Genomic DNA, 20,206 nt, shown 5'->3' with positions numbered 1-20,206 from the left:
ATTGGCTAAGGAAATGGATGCTGGAAGAAGATAAAACTTCAGGACGAGGCAAATACGAGGCAGATAGAATTCTCAGAGCTTAGAGTCAACAACGAGTACACTATTAAATAAAGTCTATATTTATTTTTCTTTACATTACATTGTTCAAAGTTATTTTCTGCAAACCTTCCACGAGTAGAGTGCTCAGACGATATCAACGCGCGCATAATGCGTGCAACGGAACAGATCTGTATATGGTCTAAGGTTACCACAAAATGACAGAGTTTCGCCTCTATATATAATGATACTTCGTGACACAATTCACACAATTCGAAAACCGGCATGATTGTCAAAGTCAAAGGAGCTCAATGATCACGCTTTGGTAAACAACCGTTCGAACGGAGGAATCAGGCATTTTTAATTCGGCATTGTTTCATTTCCGAATACCGATTCAACAATGGATACTATAAACGACACTAACGAAAATTTGGATCAGTCGATTCAAATGTACAATCAGGAGAATGCTCATCGAAAATCGTTTTTGAGGTTAAGCGGGAAAAGCACTACTCCTAGGAGAATCTCGTTACAGAACAGTCTTTTGCGGAAGGATTTGGATGACTCGCAACAATTAAACGACACGGGTAGTCCGAAGGTATCGAACAAATCATATTTGAATTCGAAGTCGATGAAAGGTTACGATATGATGGACAGCTCCTTAACCCTGGCTCCTCATGAGATACGCGATATAATGGTAGCGTCCGATAAGAATGAGCTCACATTGAGGGAAATGATGGAAGACAGTAGCGCGACTGGCATGATTCTAAAAGCGAAGCAACCGTGGAGAGATGTTATGTCTAAATTATACTACGACTTTCTGCATAGTATACAGATGAACTTCTCTGAGGCTCAGGTGTTCGACATTGTCGCAGACTTTATACAGAATTGTACAGACACTTTAGACATAATGAGAGGTACAACGAATATGTCCTAAGCCTAATATTTCACCTGGTATAAAGTATATTGTTCCATTCGATCAATAATTCTTTTGTTACAGGCATGCAAGCAAAAGTGGAGACCATGGAAGCATCAGAGGAAGAAGTCTCTTTGGAGAATGAGAGGAACACCTGGAGGCTTGTTTATTGCCTGTACCAGAATCGAATAAACAGTCTTAACTTTCCGACAGCCATGGAAGAAGATTCGGATGAAAACGATACTTATATATCCGAGAAAGCCGTAATAGATAGCTTATTCAAGGTTGAAAGGTATATACGAGAATACCAGTTGATAATTGACTGGCTGGAAAAGAACGCGTTGGATCAGGCAGACAAATATCCATCTACCGAACAGTTCACCGATAAAACACTCGCGTGGGAGAACACAGTACGGCAATTGCTCACTTACAAAGATAAAGATTCGATTCCATTTCGTTCGAGTAGACCGATGATATCGTCCTTAGATCCAGACGCTCCAATCAGAGAAGGTAAACCTCTCCATGATCTGGACAGGGAAGACGATGCAAGACTTGAAAAAAGAATGTTCATAGAGGTATAAGGTTCTTCGATGAAAGATTAACCCTCGTCCGTCCCTCCTTTCACGATCTTAATCTGTCACTCGGCGTCAAATTGACGCAAGTGGTAAAAGATCGATGAAATAATAAGGTAAACAGTTATTTCTCGATGTTTCTTTTATTCAAATTGATGAGTTAACCTGTTGAAAATTAAACATTTCTTCTGACCAAGAATATATCCATTGTCGATGATTTTTTAAGTTTGGTGGATACGAAATTGATATGATACTTCATGGAGTAGTTAAATGTTTAATAATTGATTAGATACCAACAATAACTTAATCTAATAATGCAAACAATATTTTAAATAATGGTACAGCAATTTTTAGCGGCGCGTCAGTATAACTTATTTCAGGAACAGTATAATTTATTTCGGCAAGAATGTGTCAAATTGAGACGAGGGACGGATGAGGGTTAAAGAAAAACGGAAATGAGGATTAACCGAGAAGACTTTAGAAATGCATATAGTACATAAGAAAAATATTTGATGCAACAGGTGCGGTGCGGGCGACTGACAAAGGCACAAGCGCTCGCTGAACATTGCGGTCAGCCTTGGAGAGCTGCTTGTCTGTTAGGCTGGATACCTTACCACGATCCTAATTACAAAAATCCATTAGCCGACACTAAATTACCGATCGAGGGAAATCCGAACAGAAGTATTTGGAAACAGTGCGCGTGGGAGTTCTCCCAGGACAAGCGCGTAGGTAATAATCCGTGTTTCGATTGCTGTCTGCTAACCGATCTATTTCACGAATAACCAAATTTGCGTTGCTCTGATGTAGGTCAATACTACCGCGCTGTTTACGCCAGCCTTTGCGGGAATGTCCAACAAATGTTGCAAGTTGCGACCTCTTGGCAGGACGCGCTATGGGGTCACATGAAGTCGCTGTTGGACATCAAAGTGGAAAAAGAGATCAGGGATTTGGTGGTTAAAAGCTTCACGAACATGCCCGACGACTATTGGAAGAACGAGCTTTCGCTGGAGGACGTTTTCAAGGAGCTACACGCGTCGAAGAATCCAATTATCCGCACGCAATCAAATGCGCCGGACCATCTGATCCAGAAATACTTGATACTCGATCAAATCCCGAAATTGATGGAGGAGATCGAGAGCATGATAGATCTGAAGATCTGCGACCCGCACTTCCTGCGTTTCCTGGCACACTTGATATTCTTCTTCCGGCAAATCGGGAAGAACGTGAACGACAAAGTTGGCGATAAAGTTTTAATGGCCTACGTCCAGGTTTTGATCGAAATGGACGATCCGATCCTAATCGCTTTCTATACAGCCATGCTCCCTCAGGAGTTGCAAGTGACCAATTATGCTTGCTACCTGGAGAATATCAAGGACTACGAACAGCGCAAGAAGTGTTTGACTGCAGCGGAGGACGCTAACTTGAACGTAGAAGCCATCACGAAGTTAGTAGTGGAGCGTATTCGCTCGAAAGACGTGGACGTCGACACTGCCGACTTGAAGGGCACCATAACCAACGCGGATTTGGAGAAGATCAACGCGTTGGACTGGTTAATATTCTATCAAAATCAGCGGGAGGAGGCGTTGTGGCAGACCAACGCGCTCATAAGATACTTCTTAATGAACGAGAGGATCGATGCTGCGCGAAAAGCATTTAACAAGGTATATAAATCTTCTCGCAAAGAGAAAGCTTCCCCCGCGCTAAATTAACACTTCAGCTACCTTTAGCTTCCTTAACCTTCAGTTACTGGCACTCCATTTTCTACATAACTGTTTAGTTGATTCAGTAAAATAGCTACTTCAATACGAAACAGTTTGTTTTGTGTCCGATAACCGGGTGGGGCACGGTAACTGGCACCTATATGCGAGTAATTAAATGTTAAATGAAGCACAATCGTTAAAGAGTTTATTAATAATTGTGCGAATTGAATTTCTCCGCAAGATTCCAGCAGACTCGATCGAGTCGGTCATGTCCGAGTATCCAACGATGGAGGGAACCCTGACTAATCTTACGATCACGAATAATTTATCGAAAAGAGCGTCTGCGGCGATTCGAGAGTACCTTTGTTACAAGACTTACCTGGACGCCCAAGAAGGATTCGCGGAGTGGTTTTCTCACTATCATCATGGAAAGCCCACTCCTCTCGAAGAGCTGACGCCATACGCCACTTTTACCGAGAAAGTTGCGTACGAGCATAAAAAATCACAGTATAACGTTGAAATGGAGAGGTGGAAGTGCACGATGCAACATCACACAAAGGTCTGTGAGCTTTTCTTCAAGGTCTTGTGAGATCTTCCTCAAATATAAGAGATTAAATGAACTATTTTCTCGCAGGCTGTCAAGCAATTATTGTTCAATGTGCTGTTGTTCCCTGATGGCGGTTGGCTGGTAGACACAACCAATGGTAACGACGAGTCGAGCGCACCGGAAGAAGAGTCGCGGGAGGAAGAAATGGAAAAGCTGCGTCAACTTTGTATCCCGAAAATCACTCTTCTTCTTCACTCGGTGATGACCGAGATGAACGAGCATGCCGGATGCATTCAGTTAGCGGATATCCTTGCCTCGAAGCAATATCAGCTTTATAAGGTCTTTATTTCATCAAATACGCACAGCTTCAAGATTAACCCTTTCCACTCGGAGCTATTTTAACTCGAGAATTAAACATTTCTCCGACCTAAAATATTTCCATTCTCAAAGATCTTTTCAATTTGGTGGATACGAGAAATTGATATAATACTTGATCGATATAATAATTGATTAGGTACAGCGCATTTTAGTGGCGCCTCAGAGTCACCGCTCGAGTGCTAAGGGTTAAACGATAATTTGACAAAAATGGAAATTCGTTTGGCGTATAATTTAGGGCCGAACTAATGTTGTTCTCTGTATTTCAGGTGTTCCAGAAGAACAGGTTACGCGAGGTGTTTAAGAAGATCTGCGAATCCTCTCTGATTCTGATGGATCAAAAGAAAGATCCTTGGGGTTACCCGAAGTGAAGCTCGTAGGGAAATTCTAGACGCTAATTCGAAAAGTGTACACAACGAGATCCGGATCGCATTTCTCGCTCATAATCCGCATCTTTCTGTAATTAATTGTACATGGAAGAGAAGTCGGTTGTTCGGCGGATCGGGACGTCGGGCAACCATCCTGTACGAAAACGCCTCTATCTTTTTTATAAAACCAGTTTATTGTCAACCACAAGAAGTGAATATAAAATTTGATACAATGTTCAATAATTCATAATCATAATATATTATATACCTCATGATTACTTAGGTGCTCCTTTTTACCCAATCGTTTAATAAATGTAGCGCTGTCGAAGCTGTAGATTCAAAAAGGTGTGGAGAAACATTCGCGGAGAAAAAGGAAAACTCAGGCGGACGAGGAGGAGTAGGAGGAGGAGAAGGAAGAGGGATAGAAGAGACAATTAACGATTATAATTATCCTGAGATACTTTCCCATTGGAGAATCAATGAATTCGTCGTGACTCCACGACAGCTAACAGCGACCGCATGCTAATCTCTTGCCATACATAATTATCCTTCGGACGTGGGTCTGCATACAATGGATAAATACGTACGAGCTCCGATACAAATCATCGAAAGGTATTCAAAGGAAATCACGACAGACGAAGAACGAAGGTGTTCGTGATACGTGGCGTACATTGGAGTATTAAACAACGGAGCCGCTCTTCGGCAACGGGCCTCTCGCGGTTCCCATCCGTTTTCCGAAGGGAATTTTCAAGTTTAAAATAACTATGGATCTTTATGGACTGATTGGGGATTTTAATTAAACCACTTGAAGCTTGTGCTTCAAGATAGAAGATTAGAAACACCGACACAGTGTAAGAGATTCGACGAGATTTTCTATCAGCGGATTGTATTGTTTTACCGGACATCATTCATTTAATTGTTCGCCTGGCTTTTGTTCAAGTAGATCAATATAATGTATAATATATCCTTTCAAGCATTTGTAATATTTGTTCCATTATAACTAGACAGTGGATGTTCATGCAATTTTTCACCTAGTTTGCAACAAACTGGAGTGAAATAGAAATGTATTTTCTTTCTCAATATGTTTAATAGGTTGAAAATAATATAACAGTATTTTTAAATTCTTCCAATGTATTCATGATTATTATTCTGTCATAAATGCATCGAATCCGCGGTCTAATTAGAAAGCTTACAATTTTTGTTAGAATTAAAACGATTCTTAAGCGAAGAAAAATTGTGTCGATTTTCTGCATATTCTTCGAACCGGCTGCGAAAATTAGTTTTCACTTTTTTAGGGGTTGTTTGCGCGGAGAATGGCGACGTGCTTTTTGTCCGAAGAGCGTCCCCGCGCTAATCATCTATTTTTCCCGGGGGTTAATGATGCTTTAGCCGGCGTGAGCAGTCTTTTTTATATTCTTTTTCCCATTATATTATTATTTATACCTCGTACTGTAACTTCGAGCTTCGTTTAATATGTGCAGGACACGCGCTCGCGTCCCTCTCTGTGCGGCTTTGATGCGTATTTTGTATGCGTGTTCTCAGTTTCCCTTGTTTCGTTTCTCGAAAGACAGACCTCGACGCTACGAAGCGAACTTCTTCGCTTCTTCAATGAACTTTACTGTACTGTGCACATTATAGACTATATCAAGGAAATCAACGCTTCGCGGAAACGGCTGCCCGCCGCGCCGTTCCGAAAACGAAGGAAAACCACCAAACCGGATGTCGCGCGACGTTCGCACGCTCCTCCTCCGTTCACCCACTCTTTCGGTCGACTTCTGACGACTCACGGAAACGCCCAGAACTCAGGGAAATCGAATCAAATGTCTCCTCGCTTCAGGCCAGGGCTTGAAACGGCTTCGAAAATAAATACTGTGGTTGTACAAAGTATTCGCACACCTTTTAAAAACAAATAGTTTCTGTCAGAATTCAACCCAACAGCTCGTGTTCTTTTCAGACGGTGGAAGGATTAGTTTACTAGCCAATATGTGTGAATAATTTATTTTTTAAAGGTCACGATTTTGAAATTTTATTTCAAATAAAAAATTTCTTTCTCCCCGTGTGATGTTACAAAGTTGCACAAAATTTTTGTTAACCGTCAATGTTGTCTTTATCTCGCTATAACTTTGTAAAAAATCAACATGGCAACAATTTGAAACAGAACATCCGAAACTAGAGGTTTCACGCTTTCAAACCATTGTTTAACGATATCGATACAGCCATTTTGGCTGGAGTTATGATCATGTAAACTATAGTAGCAATTTTCGGGTTCACAGAGGTGATCCTTCAATTCTTTTGAGGAGTGTATTTCATGTTTTTATCAGATGTAGCATGATTTCAAGAGAGCTTTCACGTGATTATTTATATATATATAGATATTTTGTTTCATTTTTTACTTATGCACCTATAATTTGTTTTACGCCTATCTGTTAGAGTTTAGGTCGAGACGAACTCGGTAAGTGTCATAACTAGACTGCGAATGTTTATTCTACAGATAAAAAATTTTTGAATCATGACTTTGACATTAAAAAAAAATTATTTACACATTAGCTGGTAAACTAATCCTTCTAACGTCTCAAAAAAGCTGAAGCTGTTGGGTGGAATTTTGAAAAAGTAGTTGGTTTTGGAAAGGTGCACGAATACTTTGTACATCCACCGTATGTATTCTCCCCTATCCTTTCATACATTTAAACGAATCGGTAAAACATCGACGATCAGTAGGAGCTTAATAAATTTTAATGCAGAAAGTGAAGAAGAATTGGTTCGAGAACCGACGTGAAAAAGAAAATGGGAACCGCAACCGAAACAGATAATAGTTGTAATCGATACTATGTATACAAAAATTTTCAAGCCCAACTGGGAGCCCGATTGGGTTCAGGTAACGGAAATCGTCGAACAAACACTTCAGAGACACGCATACTCTAGTCACTTAGAAAAGCTATTGAAATCTCGCTGAAACGAGCATGGATCTTGAATATTTAAGCGAAACCTAACAGCCCCAGATCTAACGTTAATGCAATATGTTTCATAGATACTTCGACTTGCCTCGCGAAACTGCGATTTAGTTCAAATCGATTTAATCGTCGACAAGTATCCGGAGACGTCCAGTCATTTCTGATGAACAACATACACGGTTCGTTGTTGTAAAGATAATTTTTAGATTTAAGAACATTTTTACTTTTATCGGGTGGTCATTTTATTCGATAACTAGTCTGCGGATCTTTATGCGTTTCTAGCAAGATTGAAAATTGTTGGCAAATTTAAAGAATTCAAGATGTCAATGATATGATTTCTCCTTTATTAAAATCATTAAGGGAAGAAATAACATTCGATCCAGTTTCTATTTATTGCAATCAAGACAATTTTTATTTTGCATAAAGATCCGCAGTCTATCGATAACAAAATCTGCGATATGAAAGATCGACCCGTTGCACTCGAAAACAGTTTGAAAATTATTAAATTCGTCTGAATTCTATAAATTGCAAAAAGCTCAACTGTTATATATGGGAAAACAGCTTCAATTCGATGTTCGCAACGTAGAAAAGATTAGAATAAAAATGATCTGGGTTGAAAGAAGTGTCTTGATTTCCAAATTAAAATTGCTTCGAGTACAAAGGGTTCAATTAAATTGTATATTGATAATTATTGCAAACGCGCGAGAGTGTCTGGATACTTTCCAGCGATGTCGTAATCGATCGAACGATTTGTCGCAGTGCTGCAAATCGAGGGAACAAAGATAGCATTTTATGCTTTTCGTTCTGCAGCTTCGCGAAACAAGTTTCTTGAACATAGAATAGACGATCGACATGCACGATCTATTGGCGTGGGATCGATCCGGGGAAGATCGTTGTTCAAGGACGTACGAAGAAAAGAAAAGGAGGAATGGAAAGGACGACACGTGCAACAATACACACAGACACACGTGACCGGAAACACAGCATGCTGCAACGACGTCGTAATTCAAACTCGTATACATCTTTGTATGCAGTCAGCAGGTTCACGATCTCGTCGATTGATCGATGGATCGTCGACAAGCGAGCCGTTCCTGCGATCCGAGAACGAGCGATGGATCTTTTTACATGTTTCTTCTAGTCGATCATTTAATTTTTCGTTGACCTCTCGTTAGTTTCTCGGACCGGAGAACAACCAGACAGACACACACGCGCGCATACACACACACACACACACACACACACACACACACACAAACACGGACACATACGAGGATCCTGACGATTGAGTGTTGACTTTTACAGTAATACGAGTACACGATTAATAGAATTATCTTGTTGATTAACCTAGTCTAACACGTAAACGTTGAAAAAAACGGTTGACAATTGTTTATCGTTCTTGATAAGTGACTACGATTTATTAATTTTTTTTCCTTATTCGCCGCCTAGTCCGCGAGAGCTTGATAAATTCGCCGAAAACTCATCCTCAGACCCCACCACTCCTGCAGTGGTTCACAAATTTCTGTTCGCAAATTACGTGCTCTTCTTTTCTCTCTTGCTTTTTCTTCTTCTTTTTTTTTTGTTTGTTTGTAATCGCTTGTTTGTTAGCTCACCACAACTAAGTTATTCGCTACGGGATACTCTCTAATCGCTAATGGGCTCGCGTCAGCGTGTTCGGAAACGATTTATCTACGGATATTTTGGAAATGGTACTCATGGACTCCTCCCCTTCGGCTCCTCGCACTCGTGTCCGACCGCAAACTGACCTAATCTACTTCTCCCGGCCAAACTCGAACGCTCAGACTTTCTTCCAGCGCGCAGCGCACGGGTTCGTCAATCGTCCCGAAGTACGGGAATATAGTGGAGCGGTGCGATGATTTTTGTTTCGCATTTAATTACATTGGTTTGATTTTACAGCGATGTTCACCTCACCGCTATCCTCAATCGTCACCGCTCCATTATATCTGTACCCTAATTAACGCTTCGACTGCCGCCTGATCGACCTACGAGCAACAGAAATGTTTCTTTTAGCGCTGATGCTGAATATTTTGCGACGAGACATCGAGTTAACCCTCCAACGGCTGTGCCTGAGTTTATTTCGACCGGGAACATCGAAATTGTCATTCAAGTACTCAATTTGTGGCAATTAAACTAACTGAATAGCTGTTTCATCGACGATATCGGAAAGACTAATGTGTCTACACGAGATATCACATCAACAGTAAATTTTTAAAAATTATTAACACTAGCACTACCGAGCACTGAACGCAATTGGCATACATTGCCTTATATTAGGGCCCGCTCTAGGGGCGAGCAACCCGGACATTTGTCCGGGGCGCCAAAATTTAGGGGCGCTATTGTGGCTGTATAAGTGTGAGAAAAATATTGATGTGTTAAGTACCCAATTAATAGAAAATTTGCTTTTATTAAAATAAATGCTTCTATTAAAATTTAAATAAAATGATTTGATTTTTATTGGAAACTAGAGGGGAGTTGTTGCTCGCGAGCTTCGCGGGTAGGGTTGTTGTAGCTCGCTCGCTTTGCGAGCTCGCGAGAGGGTTAGTGATACGCATTTTATTTGGTGTGTGACTCTCCAAGAGAAGAAATAAATTGTAATCGAAATTAACTAACTGGCGAATGTTTATAATGTCGATAATGCAAACAGACGTCGATAATGTAAATTTCTATTGAAATATTGATTAAAAGCTACGACGTTCGTTTTTTTGTTGTATTGAAATATGATTCTAAAAGCACTTTTAGTTTTTCCCGAATTTTCATGTTTCCGTGCAATTTTTCCAATTTTTTAAAATCTAAAAACCTGATTCGGACTACAACGAGCATTTAAAAAAAAAAAAATTAGCCAAATCGGTCCAGCCGTTCTCCCGCGATGTCGTGACCAACGAACAGCATTTCATTTTTATTATATAGAAAATAAAAAATATGTACCTTTATTTAAAAAATATATATATATATATTCTTAAGGGGCGGCAATTTGTCTTTTTGTCCGGGGCGACGTAACCGCTAGAGCGGGCGCTGTTTATATTGATGACAAAATTGCATTTATTTAGATTTCGTTCGAGTTTTGTTGAAATATGTGCTTCAGTAAAGAAGTTCACTAAAAAAATTTCTCAGAAGAGCATATTTATAACCAGAACCAGTCATTTCGATCCATTCGGTAGTTCTAGTGTTAATTAGAGCTGCGAACGGTCCTAAGCATTGCCAATTATGTAGCCATAAAAATCGCCCGTTGTCCGAGGGTTAAATCGGCGCCAATAACTTGCTGGGACTTCTCGAGGTTCTTTCAGCACAGTCAAAGCGTTGCGACTAGACCAGAGCCGGGCAACTGGCGGCCCGCGAGCCGCACACCGTTTCTTTCCTCACTTCACAGCGTCTACCAGCGTCCCCCACCATTCGGACTTTTGAAAGAAACAATGCGCGGCTCTCCGGTTCTGGAGATGAAATCAAGCAAGTAGCGAAGAGTGGGAGAACCGGCAAACCCCGTTGGGGGTCGCGCAGCGACGGTGGGGAAGAAGATGCCCGGATCTGGACTGGACTACCGAAAATGTCGACGTCTCGAAGCTTGCGACTCGTTGCTTCAATCTATGTACTTTCCATCACACAGCCGCAATTCCTCCAGCGGTGTCCTTCGAAATATACATCCTCCACACTCTTAACGCAACTCAGGACGGCCTATCGTAACAAATGAGTACTTATCGTATCCTTTTTGTACATGGTTCCACTTTCGAGCGTTCTGTGCGTCACATCGACACCGCTGGAGCTCGACTTACTTTCTTTAACTGTTCGTCGCACTGAATTTCTGCCACACTGCTCTCCTAAAGTTCAAGTTTCTCTTCGCGAAGGCTACCGTGAAGTCTACCGAAGAGTGCTGTCCATTTTCGTTAAGAAAATGAGATATCGTAACAGAAATAGAAATATGAAACTGAAAGGTTAAGAAATTACAAGGGACCGAGAGAATACGTAATACAGATTGCACGAAAAAGCTACAAGAAGAAAAAGACAAATATAAAATGGAGAAGATAATGTTTGTTGAGCATGGTTCTCGAAACATGGTTAGAACTTTCCGGCAGACCCACTGGGAAACAATCAATGTTATTTTTAGCGGATTTTTATACAATATAAAAATGTTCTGCGTCGATTGTGGGAAACAGGAATAAAATAAAAATTGATTTCGTCCCTTAATGACTCAAATATGTATCTTTGTGGAAAATGGTGTGGCTCGGAGGGTTAACACCTTGCACTTCCTCGTATGTATTCCCTGGAGTTTGCTAGTGCAAGGAGCCGAAGCGCCGATACGACAAATCCCTACTCGCCATCCACGCCGTGCTCGTAAAGTGTGAAAATATATTTTACCACAAGGACAAGATTCAGAAAGATATTCAGTTTAAAAGTCTCCGAGTATCTCTACGGTTATCGTTGAAACGAGACGATCATCGTCGTGACATGCATATTGACAGTGTTATACAATCGGTTCGAGTTGATCGACGCTAACCGCGGGGAATCCGCCTCGAACGACGTTTTCGTCCGCTTATTCTCCTAGAACCTAGACAATCACCATAACCGAGAATCCTCCATTTCTCTGTCTTGCACGCTCGATCGTTCTCTTACAAACACTCGCCGCGAAACAAAAACGATCGTGCAGAGCGACCTCGTCGTTTCGTTCGATTCTTCCGAAATATTCCTCAGACGGCCTTCGGGGGAAATCAGAATGGCGCCGATCTCGGGGACGCGCCACCACTCTCCGTTAACTTAATTAATTCCCATAAACGTTCGCTGTTTTCTCTTTTTCTTTTTTTGTTCGGAGAACGTTCCAGGCTTCCGCCAGAGGCATCTTAAGATAGGGATATGTTCGATAAGGATATGTCTGCGTGCTTGGAAACTCTTTCCATCCGTCGGATTATCGAAACAAGCGAATTCAAATTCATCGGATAATTAACTCGCGTGCTCGTGCACATAAGAACAGCGTCGAGTTCGTGTTTTTGCCTACCATCGCGTTCAGTCTAGTCTATTTCTGTATATTCACTCATTCCGTTTTCATGTGTTCAACCACATTTTGTTAACGCCATTTTGTACATCTTCTACTTATAACATTCGGTTTTGTTTCACAACTTCAGTCCAGTCGCTAGCACTTTTTCCTACAATTTAAAACGCTGCGAAAGCAATTCGACATGAACGGAGAAGACGAGGTTGGCCCTCCGCAGCTTCTCAAAATGGCGACAGAACGGCCTGCGAACGCTTCGGGAGAATCGCTACATGTTTCAATGAATGAATTCGGTAGAATATTTTCTTGTCAAAGAAAAAAAGGTTAACTCGACGAGGAACGTTCTCGCAAGGTATTTAGACAGCTGGGCCGCGATTTCAGCGTCTACGAAGATGGAATCATATTCCATGACCTCGGGGAGTCTGTTCGCGAGATCGGCGCGCTGAAGGAAAAATGTACATGGAACGCTATCCTGGACCTTAACTACCACACGAGACATAAAATGGAAAAATTTACCCGACGATCCGTGGGCTGATCGACGAAGGAACGATCCCGATCGATCAGCGCCTCGATCGTCCTTTCACACACTCATTCCGTCTCCATTATCTTCTTTCGATCGATCGATCGCGGCTCAGGCGAATGAACGTCTTTGTAGCTCCTTCGCCAACCATTCGGATTGATCAAGAATTTCTATACGACTCGTTGAAGACGTTACGCGATTTACTATGGATCTGACTCGCCGTGAGATCCACGATCTGCCGATCGCGCACACCAAAAGAAACAAAGTATCTTTTCCCTCGATTACACTATTATTTGCTCCTTAACCGCTAACAACTTGAGGGACTTGTAGTCGGGCTGCTCCGCGACGGTGTCGGACGAGTGACCTAACCGCGTTACTATCCTACTAGAGTGAGAAAAAACGAGAGACAGTCAGAGAAAGATAGAGAAACGGTAAAAGGGTAAATGGGACGAGATAGAAAGATATTACAAGTTTTACGTAACTACCTACGATCCTCGAGCTCCTTCCGCGCCCCGTTTGTATATCTGTACATTCATATTACAATTAGTAGCTTATCCAGGATACACGAGCCCTCCCCTCGATCCTTTGTACAAGTTGTACCACGAATAATTGATCCGTACAAGAGACCTCTCTGTTCGCTCGAAACGCCGCGAGATCTAAACATCTTCGACAAACTTTGCGCAGGCCACGCGGCACGTCGTCCCGGCCTCGTTTGTACTTAAAGGAATTGAGTACAGTTTATTGTCCGATTACTCTAAAAACTGGGAATGGTGAATCGTATCCGTGAACATTTCGCCGAATCTTCTTCATCGAAAGACGCTCCACCCAGCCCGAGAGAAAATATACGTAGAATTCTTTCCTATCATGCAAATAGATTTAATATATTGTTAAACTCGGCATATTTATTGTCCGAACAGCGTCGACTTTCGCATACGCGATTATTGTCCTAGAATGAACTCTCCTCCCGGCGACTGGACACCAAAAATGGCTGCCAATAAAAGGGAGCCACCGGTCCGCCACCGATCCCGCACGAGCAGCCCTCTGTTAGTCCAATCCGGCAAGTCGGTACTCTTTATTATTGTCGTTCACAGAAGTAGGAGTTTGAATCCACTTACGTGCTAGAACTCCCCGACTCGCTTCGAAAACGAAACGGAACGCAGACCGGACGAAAAGGGGAGAGGAAGAGGGGCCCGGGAAAGGGATGTACAGGAGCAGAAACGTAAACGGGACAATTCTTCTCGACGACTACGTAACGTAACAGCCAACTCACGCGGGAACCATCTTCGAACCACACGGCAGATTCGACACGATAATCGTCGCTGAATTCATCACCCCTTTAGGTTTTCGTGCGAAATAAATATTGTTTGAATCGACTGAATTAATACGCTCGCTGTCAGAATTGATTTCGCAGCCTCTCGAAATGTTTGAGTAAACGCAACGTACTTCATTTATGAAATATTCAAACAATTTAGCAGAAGAACTGTATGGGTTCTCTGAATAGTATGCATAGCATTTCTGTGTCATTTATTATGGTGGAGGGAAAAGTTCTTTCGTATTTGAAATAAGCAGGTAATTTTGCTTGTAAATGGAAAACACGTTGCTAGTGTGACCAGTCACCCACACTTAACAAATTTTCACGACTGTACTCATTTCTTTTTTAAACCATTCCTTCATCCACCTGCGCTTCTTTTTCTCCTTCTATTTTAAAGCTATAACTAATGCAATGGCCACACAACTTGCTTTCTTTTTATTCCACATGTTAACTGCAGTGTTATCAGTCGTGCACTAACTCTTTGGGCATTAATATTGTCTCGTGTGGGTGAGCCAGCAATATTATTGTGCAATATATTGTGTCATGTATTGACGATAATATCGATCGTCTAGGGGCCAGAGTTGGGCATTAATCGATTAAAATTTTAATCAAGATTGATTGATTAATGTGTACGATTAAGAAAGGCAATCATTGAAAAATCGACGATTGATTCAATCGATTGATGAAGTTAATCGTCAATCGTTGATTAAAAAAAGAAATCATCGAATAAAAACATAAAAGCACGTAAACAATTTCTAACTCAGTTTACATTTTTTCAGTATTCATATAGTGTTGATTCCGTATATCATTACGAAATTTCAGCAGTTAATCATTAATCAATTATCTGATTGACGATTACAATTGAAACGAATGTAATCGTTAATCGCAATTAACGACTAAAGTATTTAGAAATTTAACCGTTATTCCCATTTAACGATTAATAAGTGTTTAATCGTTAACCGCAATTTTAACGACTAAACTAGGAGATTAATTGTTAATTGCGATTAACGATTGAAGTAGAAAATTCGTTGATTAAATTATTGCCCAACTCTGTTCAACCTATTGAACATATTCAGAAAGGAAATCAATCTCTATTTCATCAAAAAAAAATTTTTTGCATAAAGATCCGCTATCTACTGATTGGGAAACAGGAATCGACAGGTTATCTGAAAGATGGCAACAACGTATTAGATATGTATAATGGAAATTATATCATTGAATAATATTAAACATATATTTTTAGAAATTCATTAAAATGTTTTCTTTAAAATATGATAAAACTTTCCCTTCAATCTAATATTATATGTATATTCGGTTTTGATAATCGTGGATCCACGAGTGGTCAATTCCAAGAACAGCGTAAATTAAATGACAGCCGCAATTGGTTCTGAAAATGGCACGCGTGGGTTAGGCGTCAGTCGCGGACGCGGAAAAACAGTTGTTCGATCCCCTTGGAGAATTGCCGTCGAGTATGCCAGCCTGGACATATCGGGGTCCAGATGTGACGCAGACATCGAGCAAGCCATCTTCGTTATTGTCGCTCAGTTTACTTAACGGGTGTTTCGGAAAGTAGCTCCAATTAAACGCTACCTCCTTTATTCGACGCGGCTACGGGAGATGACAGTGCACTGGTCGCTCGTAGGATCACTTTAACTTTCTTTTTCGCCTATTCAGTTATCCACTGGTGGTTTGCAAAAATAGTTAGCACCAATCTCTTCCAATTGCTGTTGAAAAATGCAAAAGCTTGGGGGTTGAACCGGTGGAATTATAAAATTAGCTCTGTCAGGTCGTTCGGAAATGTTTACTATTTCGAATAAGTTTTATAACTAGACTGCCGATCTTTATGCAGAATAAAAATTGTTCGCACTGATTGCAGGACACAGGAGCCAGATAAAAATTGTATTCTTCTTTCAATTATCCTGTCAAGCTGAATCTAATACATTGATGTCCTTAAATATTTTTAGCATGTCAACTGCTTTAAGCTGTACGTGGCCATTTTTGTCATAAATGCATAAAATCCGCAGTCTATTTATAACATTTTGTTCTATAATCCTTTGCAATTTTTCAGGCAACAGAAATCTAGATCCCATGCTCGTAAAATTTCTAGTTTTTATTAGCAAAAAATCCAGTTATATGACTTTTTACGACTTTGTTTGAAACGAAATTTGCACCGCTTGAAGAATGTTGAAAAAATAGAGGAAAAAAATGGTAATTAGATTTTTCTCTCGCGCACTGCATTTTTACCCTTGCGGCGATGGAAATGCGTACTTTGATTTTGCATATTTAATATACAAAAAATGCTTGAAATGCTATGAAGCATTATGTCTCAGCAGAAATACATTCTGTCTAAAGCAGAAATGTCTCCCACTTACTCGTAAAGATAAATAACGTAGGCTGGGAAAAATGTTGGACCGAGCCAAATTAATGAACGCTAGAACCACCGAGCGCTAAACGCAATGGGCAAACATTACCTTATAATAATGACAAAATTGCATTTATTTAGATTTCGTACCAGTTTTGTTGAAATGTGTACTTTAATAAAGAAGTTCACTAAACAAAATGTCTCCGAAAAACATATTTATAACGTTAATATCTCTAAAAGAACAAATCAGAAACAAGTCATTTCGACTCATCCGGTAGTTCTAGTGTTAATTTCTCTATTATCCGAACTCCGAACTCCGTACCAAGTTAAAATATCCACGAGCGACGAGTACAGTAGCCTAGCCGGCAGCCAAATGACATTAATTTTCCAAGTGTCTCTCTCTCTCTTTATATGTATACACGTACCTCATGTTTATGCATGTATGTTTAATATATGTATGTATATGTATATATATATTTTTTTTATATGTAATGTATATGTTAAGTATGCATATGTAGTTAAATACATACTGGTCTTCGTGCGATAAGCAATCGGAAATAGCGAAGTATCTTTCGCTGCTGAGAATTTTGAGGACGCCCCGTTACTTAGAATCTGGACACACCGGAAGTATCGAGAGTCTAGCTCCCGAGAAAGAGGTCCGTGGACCTCCGTCTTCCTAGATTGATTATGTATTTCTCTGATTTCTTGGTTGTACGTCCGTCGTTCCTCGCGTTTCCTCGAATAAATCTTATTACAGGAACAACTCCCGTTTCTCTACGAACTTCAATCGTTCATTCGATACTCGTCGTTCACCCCGTGGACAAAGTATCATCGAATTTCATCCAGAGCGCAGAGATAGGCACAGACTCTACGAACGAAAGGTTAAATCGCTTTGAAACATTATAAAATCATTGTTTACACCATTAAACGAAAGATACGAATAATTTTTTTCGCTGTTCCCTATCTCGCGCTGGCGGGTCCTACAATTTACAATAAATTTCTTAGAAACTCTTTCGTTCGTTTTGAAAATTTGTAACGCGAACGGACCAGTTCCTAAGTACTCTAGGGGCATCGCCTGTCCGAGTGGCTCCTAATTCGTGTAATTAAACAAGTTTCATTATCTGTACCCAAGGCACATTTTATACTTTCATTCCGTTTTAGGAAGGTCCACTCTATAGTATGTACATATTATAGCATTGTTACACGTACCAGGGGAATAGTTCACAACTGTATCACCCTTAACTCGCACACAGCACCGATCATAATGAGTCCGACCACTCGCTACAGTAATTAACAATTTTTATTGCACGATGCCTGCGGTCCCAGGCATCCCGAACCGTTCTAATTCGGAAACCGAATTTTCCACCCGGCATTTTATACGAATCCCTTAATTCTATCGATATAAAACTGATTTAATACCTCGTACAATACTTTCACTGGTTTATCAAAATATTAAATACGTTTAGTAATTTATCGAATACAAATTTAACAATGCAACAAACATTTTGAATTATGGTAGAAGAATTATTACCACTCGAGTTAAAACTTTTATGGAACGAGTAAAACAGCGAGGCGACAATCATTTTTTAGAAGAATTATTACCACTCGAGTTAAAACTTTTATGGCACGAGCGAAACAGCGAGGTGACAATCATTTTTTAATTCTAACATCCGTGCAATTGTGCGTGTGCTGAAAGTTCTTAACAATTTCAAGAGAACTCGGTAAATCATCGTTTAACTAGAAAATCAATACAGTGCGAGTGGCAACAATTTTTTAGCACTATGATCAGAGCAGAGAGCACCTCGGTAACTTCAAACGAAACTGAATAAATTATTTTTACGAATAACTTTTACACAGACCCCCGGTCTTCCAGTTCGCCTACTATGTTTCCAGTTTCTAGTAATTGCGTGCGGCTGTTGTCTAGCGATTGTGTGTCAGGAATTATGACCGGTACCGTGTGCCGCAAGTTCCGCGGCGTTGTACATGATTCTGTCGTTTCACTCAACGATTCCCTCGTTCACGTCGATCCGACGCTAGCCTACGTATTATTGTCAAGTCGACAGCATTTATATAAATGTATACCTTAAAGGCTACTCGATTCTTTAAAGTTACATTATACTCGACTGTAGCTTTGTGCAAAATTTACATTGTACATCGCGTACCGTCGACAAGCGGCCCAATCCGACCGCCCGCCGGCCATCGCAATACCTTATTTTTCCTGTCGACGACCACGATCGATATTCCCCCCACCCTGCCCCTGAACGACATTATTGTCAAATACTTTCGATCTGTTTCCTGATTCCGTTTATTGTCACCGATCTCCGATCGTCATTCTCCTTTCTCCCGCGCCCCAAGTCAGTCCCTTAAAATACGTATGTACTTAAACGTTAAAAATCACTTCTCGGATTCTCGTTTCACTCGGTGCGCTTGAAACATGCGTACTCGTATCGTTACCGTACTGTATGCACTTTTATGCATATTATATACACACATATTCATACACACATTTGTATATGCATTGTATACATGTTGTATGTATGCATATGTATATAGATTTAATATGTATTTGTATGTAATGTATAGATATATGTATGTATGTATAAATATACATATACATATGTATACCGTATAATACGAAATATTGAATCTGATAGATCTTAAAAATATTCTGCTAATCTTCTTACCTTTAGATTAAACCTTACGAGCTAAGTACTTTCTTACAACCTTGTATCGTTTGATCAACCGAGCCTGGTATTCGCGTATCCGATTTTTTTCTCCTTTTTTCTGTTTTCTTTTTCTCTTTCTCTCTCTCTCTTGCTTGTCTGTTCTCTTGTTAATTTTGTTATCACCGTCGTTGCGTGTCAGGCGAGTCGTGTCTCCCCCGTCGCGTCCGTTTTTCATTTCTGTTCGCCACCCCAGCGTCCTCCGAATTTCTAAGCCACCTCTCTTCTCTCGCACGGGTCTCTGGCCGGCAATGGATTCATCTGAAGAGATTCAAGAGACCAAGGACCAACGATACCACCATCGTCAACGTCGGCAGCGCTGTGCACGCACCTCCGACCACGTTTATCTTCCAGCCCATGTAATCGTGCGAGTAACACTGAGGGAAGAAAAGGTTTCTGTTATAATCGTGCCGGTTTGCAAAGCGTAGACTTTCTGCAGGTTTCGAACGCTACGAATTTAGTGTGAAAATCAAAGAACTTTCGATAAAAATTAGACAAGGCGATGATTTTTTTGTTTAATTAGACCTGAAAGATTGCAGAATATGGGAAAAATAGGGAGAGATTATGGTAGGAACGTTTTTTAACTTTGAGAATCTGTGTCGAACTTGCAGAATTACATAGAAAATTGTGATTTATCCAATACGATAATTTTTTCTTGACATGCTATGCATCATTTCCCGTCGATTTTGTCAGGCTGATTTGAAATCCTGTCGTAAAATATTTATTTAATGCGCCAAGAACGTATATTTTATGACAAGTTTAACACTATAGGACAGTGCTCCCCAACCTTTTTATCGCCGCGGACCGGTCAACGTTTGATAATTTTACCGC

At 40.5% G+C, this 20,206-nt stretch overlaps 2 protein-coding genes across 8 annotated transcripts in view; one reads left to right on the top strand and one right to left on the bottom strand.

Moving 5' to 3' along the window:
- Window positions 1-293: 293 nt before the first annotated feature.
- On the top strand, window positions 294-6,398 carry Nup107 (nuclear pore complex protein Nup107). Its single transcript, XM_076424251.1, has 7 exons — window positions 294-950; window positions 1,034-1,524; window positions 2,043-2,250; window positions 2,329-3,182; window positions 3,463-3,780; window positions 3,856-4,107; window positions 4,413-6,398. Exons 1-7 carry the CDS (start codon window positions 437-439, stop codon window positions 4,512-4,514), a joined length of 2,739 nt encoding a protein of 912 aa, XP_076280366.1. The 5' UTR covers window positions 294-436; the 3' UTR covers window positions 4,515-6,398.
- Window positions 6,399-6,501: 103 nt separating this feature from the next.
- The window catches only part of LOC143209062 (protein Skeletor, isoforms B/C), a 113,489-nt gene continuing 99,784 nt past the window's right edge, over window positions 6,502-20,206 (bottom strand). For all 7 annotated transcript variants that reach the window (XM_076424262.1, XM_076424260.1, XM_076424258.1 and 4 more), the window contains one exon: window positions 6,502-19,752. In XM_076424262.1, coding sequence (XP_076280377.1) covers window positions 19,633-19,752 — 120 coding nt within the window. In that variant the 3' untranslated portion in view covers window positions 6,502-19,632. The remainder of the gene's footprint in view (window positions 19,753-20,206) is intronic.

This window comes from Lasioglossum baleicum, chromosome 5 (assembly GCF_051020765.1).
Source record: "Lasioglossum baleicum chromosome 5, iyLasBale1, whole genome shotgun sequence".
In the NCBI taxonomy this organism is placed as follows: Eukaryota; Metazoa; Arthropoda; class Insecta; order Hymenoptera; family Halictidae; genus Lasioglossum; species Lasioglossum baleicum.
Note: the sequence above shows the minus strand (reverse complement) of the source record. Positions and strands in the feature narration are given on the sequence as shown.